General features: G+C 51.2%; 1 protein-coding gene across 1 annotated transcript in view; it reads right to left on the bottom strand.

The window, feature by feature from the left end:
• Nucleotides 1-6,000, bottom strand: part of MYO7B (myosin VIIB) — an 81,439-nt gene that overhangs the window by 52,074 nt on the left and 23,365 nt on the right. Inside the window, exons 13-15 of the mRNA XM_023225610.1 lie at nucleotides 5,035-5,245; nucleotides 4,462-4,597; nucleotides 549-712 (exon numbers count right to left, since the gene is read on the bottom strand). Coding sequence (XP_023081378.1) covers nucleotides 549-712; nucleotides 4,462-4,597; nucleotides 5,035-5,245 — 511 coding nt within the window. The remainder of the gene's footprint in view (nucleotides 1-548; nucleotides 713-4,461; nucleotides 4,598-5,034; nucleotides 5,246-6,000) is intronic.

The following is a 6,000-nucleotide window of genomic DNA, read 5'->3' as shown; positions in this document are numbered from 1 at the left end:
CCATCCAACTATCCTTCCACCCATCCATCCATCCATCCATCCACCCACCCATCCATCCACTCACCCATCCACACAGCCACCCACCCATCCATCCATCCACTCACCCATCCATCCATCCACCCCACCATCCACACACCCATTCACTCATCCACTCACCCACCCATCCATCCACCCACCCACCCACTCACCCATCCACCCACTCACTTACCCATCCACCCACCCACCCACCCACTCACCCATCCACCCACTCACTCACCCACTCACCCATCCACCCACTCACTACCCATCCACCCACTCACCCATCCATCCACCCACCCACTCACCCATCCACCCACTCACCCATCTATCCACCTACCCACCCATTCACCCATCCATTTACCTATCCACCCACGCATCCATCCATCCGTCCATCCATCCATTGCAGGTTTCCCAAGGGCCTCCTGCATGCTGGGGACCCACAGGTGATTAAAACAGACTTTCCTATATATGTCTGTCTGGCCTTGTAGCCATCAGGGGTGAGAGACCCAGGAGGGTGCCTGGGAGCCCACCTTGAAGAGATGGTTTCCTGCCTTTGCCCGGCGGATGGTCCCATGGCCCAGCCTGGTCTCTGCTGACTCCAGGTTGAATATCTCCCTCAGAAACTTGTTTTTGGAGGAGTAAACCACAGTGAGGATATCTGTGCTCAGCACATCTCGGTTTTTCTCCAGGAAGCCTGTGGGGACACAGGGCCCACCCAGCATCCCAGCTCAGCCATCACTGCCCACCCATGGGGAAGAAAAGGGCAGTGGGGGGGAATACAGGATGCCTAGAGGAACCCCCTCCTACACAGGCCCCACTAAGGCCATGCTCTCCACCCCTCTAGCCAGGCATGGCCCCCACCATCTACCCAGCACAAAGTAACTCCTCCCATCTAAACTCTGGACCCCCCAAATTCCCATTCCCACTCCAGCCCCCTCTTCTAAGCTGCCACTGTCCTCCTGTGTCTGGGCAGATCCTGCTAGGGCTAAGGCTCCTTCAGGCTGAAAATAGATGAAGCCTCCAATAATAGGAGAAAGGCAGTGTCATGGGCTAAATTGTGTCCCCTAAAATTCATATGTTGCTGTCCTAACACCCTATACATCAGAACATGACTGTGTGTGGACATAGGGCCTTTAAAGAGGGGATTAAAGTAAAATGAGGTCATTAGGATGGGCCCTAATCTGGTATGACTAGTGTCATTATAAGAAGGGAGATGAGGCCGGGCACAGTGGCTCACACTTGTAATCCCAGCACTTTGGGAGGCTGAGGCAGGTGGATCACTTGAGGTCAGGAGTTTGAGACCAGCCTGACCAACATGGTGAAACCCTGTCTCTACTAAAAATACAAAAATTAGCCAGACATGGTGGTGCATGCCTATAATCTCAGCTACTCAGGAGCCTAGGGCAGGAGAATCACTTGAACCTAGGAGGCAGAGGTTGCAGTGAGCTGAGATCACACTATTGCACTCCAGCTTGGGTGGCACAGTGAGACTCCATCTCAAAAAAAAAAAAAAAAGAAAGAAAGAAAAGAAGGGGAGATGAGGACACAGACACACACACAGGGAAGGAAGGCCATATGAGGACACAGGGAGAAGATGGCCATCTGCATACAAAGGAGAGAGGCCTCATAAGGGATCAAACCTGCCAACACCTTGATCTTGGAGTTCCAGCCTCTAGAACCCCGAGACAGTAATTGCTGTTGTTTAAGCCACTCAATCTGTGGTGTTTGTTACTCTTAACCTAGTGACTAATACAGGCACGGCTCCAGGGGGTGAGAAGATCCCACATCTCCCCTTCAGCCATAATTCAGAATGGCTTAGTCCTGCAGTAGGGACAGAACCACACTGAGAAGATGAGCTGCTCCTCAAAGCCAGGCTCCATGAGGCCAGGGGTGGCACTGCTTGGTCTCTAAGGACCAACTCCCAAGGGCACGACCCTGACTTTCCTCTTTCACTTTGCTCCCCTTAAGTCAGCCCAGCTTTTAGTGGTATGCCCTGTGCACACCTGCACAGCCTGCTGTGGATCTGACTCTGAGGCAGAGTCAAGCATGGGAGAGGGAAGGGAGCCTGTTTCCACCTCTTCCTGCAGGTGTCTGTGAGGGGAGCAGCACCAGGGGGACACTCAGTGACACCCTGCGCTCCTGAGGCTCAGGCAGAGTTCCCCACCGGGGCAGGGAGCTCCCTGGATGTTTTTGGGGTGGGGAGGGTTGAGACACTCCTGGGTTCAGTATTCCAATAGGCAGAGTAAGTGAAGCCGAGGTTATTAGCACAACAGGGTATCCAAAATAAAAAGAAGGCTTAGCTTTAAGTAATATTTCTAGAATTCCGCAACCAGAAAATCTAGAAAGAATCCACCTTAATCTTAGCATTATGTAAGTTTCCTATCATTTCAAAAAATAAAGCTCAGCCTTGAATTGCCCCATGGAGGATGGGCTCGGTATCTTCTTTGTGTCCCAGGACCCTGCAGGTCCGATTGGCTCTAGCCTCTTCCTTTTCCAAAAGCCCAAAGCCAGGATCTGGCAGGAACTATGAAGGAGCCATGGCACCTTTCCCTTTCTCCCCTGGCCTCCCAATGCCTAGCCTGTTCTGAGTAAATGACCACCCTCTATTCAAAAGAATCATCCCTGGATTCCTGTCCCCAGTTTAAATAGACCAGAACACCTCTTCACTTCTCCACATGAGGTGCAGAGAGTGACCCTCTGGCCGCCCCACTTTCCTGACCACAGCAGCCCATGGTCGCCTTCCTCGTTTTTCTTAGCACACCCATAGGGTGACCACCCCAGGCCTTCACTTCTTCAATCAAGACCATTACTGACCCTCTCTCAACATATCCTCAAAATGGATCAAAGACCTAATGTAAAAACTAACACTAAAAAAATCTTAGAAGAAAACATAGGGATAAATCTTCATGACTTTATATTTGACCCTGGACTCTTAGATATGACACAAGTAAAGAAAGGAAAATAGATAAGTTGGACTGCTTCAAAATGAAAGCTTTTTGGGCCTCACAGGACACCATCAAGCAGATGAAAAGACAATCCACAGAATGAGAAAATAATTTACCAATCACATATTAGGTACTTGTATCCAGAATAATGAAGAACTCTTACAAGTCAACAATAAAAAGATAACCCAATGAGAACATGGGCAGAGCGTTTAAATAGACATCCCTCCAAAGAAGATGTGCAAATGGCCAACAAGCATATGAAAAGGCGATCAACATCATCAGCCATTGGGGGGTGCAGATGCAAATTACATTGAGACTTCAAACCCACTAGGGTAGCTATAATAAAAAAGACAGACAATCACATGTGTAGGCGAGGATGCAGAGGAACTGGAGCCCTCATACATTGCTAGTGGGAATGTAAAATGGTAACATTTTACCATTTGGAAAACAGTTTGGCAGTTCCTCGAACAGTTAAACATAGAGTTATTATATGATACAGCAATTCTGCTGCTAGGTAGATACCCAGGGGAAATGAAAACATACGCCCACACAAACACTTGTACATGGGTGTTCATAGCTGTGTTATTCATCATAGGCAAAAAGTGGAAAAAACCCAACTGTCCATCCACTGATGATGAGATAAACAAACATTCCAGATAATGGAATGTTTTTCTGCAGTGAAAAGACGTGGAGCACTGACACGTGCTACAACATAGATGAATGTTGAAAACATGATGCTGGCCGGGCGCAGTGGCTCACGCCTGTAATCCCAGCACTTTGGGAGGCCGAGGCAGGCAGATCACGAGGTCAAGAGATCGAGACCAACCTGGTTAACACGGTGAAACACCGTCTCTACTAAAAAATACGAAAAATTAGCCGGGCGTAGTGGCGGGCGCCTGTAGTCTCAGCTACTCGAGAGGCTGAGGCAGGAGAATGGCGTGAACCTGGGAGGCGGAGCTTGCAGTGAGCAGAGATCGCGCCACTGCACTCCAGCCTGGGCGACAGAGCAAGACTCCGTCTCAAAAAAAAGGAAACATGTGCTAAGTGAAGGAAAACAGCCACAAAAGACCACGTATTGTATGGTTCCTTTTATGCAAAAAGTCAGAATAGGCAAATCCATAGAGACAGAAAATAGTTGTTGCCCAGGATTGGGGGGAAATGGGAGTGATTGCTCATGAGGGGTTTCTTTTAGGGGTGGCGAAAAAGTTCTAAAATGGTGGCAATCATTAATATACTCTGGATATACTACAGTCAAGTTGTACACTTAAAATAGATAAATAACACGGTATGTGAATTCTATCTCAATAAAGTTATTACCAAAAACAAAGCAAAACATGCCTGTTCCATTCCATTTTCTTTCTCCAGTAGAAGCCATACTACTCATCCCTCTGCCCCACGGCTAGAGCTGCTAAGTAGCCTCGTCCTCTGAGCCTGCTTTCCATGGTCTCCCTGGAACCCGGTCCCGATTTGGAAGGGGCATGAGAGGAGCTGCACCCACCTTCTGCTTGGTAGTACACCTCGCCGGCAAAATGGGCAATGCCAAATCTTGCATCGTGGATGTTCTTGGGCTGTAGGAAGGCCTGGTTGTTGGCGTGGACACTGTTCAGTTTTTGCAGCATGGTGAGATCTGTCCCCTGGAAGAAGCCAGACACCCTATGTGCTGAGGTCCCAGAGTCCAGCCATGGGGAGGTCAGGCTCCAGGGCTTCCTCATGGAGGCAAAGCAATCTGGGCTCAGAATGATTGAGGGCCTCTGTATAGACAGGAAACTAATGCCCAGGGATCAGTGATTTGTTGCAGAGTGAGGGCTGAGCTGGGAGCAGAGGCTGGGTCTGCCCCCTCCATGACCAGCTCTTCTGCTCCACTCTCTGAACTATTGTCTGAGGACCCCAGCAGTCAGAGAAGTGGGCCTTGGAGAGGAGGGTCTGTCTCATTAGGCTGGGGCTCTTTTGCTTATTCCTGGCAGAGGTTTCAGTGACTCTCGGAACAAGCGGCCCACCCAGGTGGAGTTTCCCAGCCTCCAACAGGAGACCCATCGCAGGGCCTCCACCAGAAGGTCGGCAGAACACACACCTGTGGGAAGCGGCTCTCTTCGTCCAGGAGGGAGATGATGCTCATGGGCTTGAGGGCCAGCAGGTCCAGGGTGGGCCGATTATCGCTGTAGTGGATATAGTCCCAGGAGATGTTCTCCGAGCGGTACTCCTCCTGCTCCATGGTGAACACGTGCTGCACAAAGAACTGCTGCAGGTGCTCGTTGGCGAAGTTGATGCAGAGTTGCTCGAAGCTGTGAAGGCAAGGTCACTGCCCAGGGGTGGAGCGGGGCCAGCTGAGTCCCCGCTGCAGCAGGCTGGAGCCACAGGATCACCAGCCATCTGCACACAGCCGCATACAGATATGCCCACAGATGCACATCTCATGTACACACAGATGCACACTCATTCCTGCACACCCTCTCTCCTCTGACTGCCTCCATCACCGTCACTTTCTCCACCCCACGGCAAAAAGACACAGAAACGAGGAGGCTCAGCATATCATCAAGTCCTTGCCTTCGGCTTCTCACAGCCGCCTGCTGGGTCCTCTGCCAGGCCTCCCCACCTGACACTGAAACAATTCCTGTGGTCTGAGTGCACACTAGCAGCCCCACCCATGAGCCTTGGTATGGAGATGAGCTTCCGGAGACCCAGCGTTGACTGCCGGGCCCCCCTGCATCAACCAGGCATACGCCCTACTGCCTCCGTTCCCAGATCCTCCAACCTGCACTTCCTCCTGCATTCCCTGCCTTGGGAAATGGCCCCTCCACCTCCCACCGGCGGCTCAAGTCAGAAACAGGAGCTTCCATCTCTGTCCCTCCTGTCCAGTTCCCGTCAGTTGCCAAAGTCTGGCCCATGCTATCTTCAACACCTGACCCTCCCAGGGCCAGATGCCAATGATCTGAATCATACTTGAGCTCTCTGTGCCTTAGAGAGGGCATTGGGCTAAGTTCTGCCAGCCCTGCCCCTCCCACCTGACTGCAGTGAGCAGGCCCCTGCCTTGCACCCC

This window comes from Piliocolobus tephrosceles, chromosome 11 (assembly GCF_002776525.5).
Source record: "Piliocolobus tephrosceles isolate RC106 chromosome 11, ASM277652v3, whole genome shotgun sequence".
NCBI lineage: Eukaryota > Metazoa > Chordata > Mammalia > Primates > Cercopithecidae > Piliocolobus > Piliocolobus tephrosceles.
This window is presented reverse-complemented; position numbering and strand designations above follow the sequence as displayed.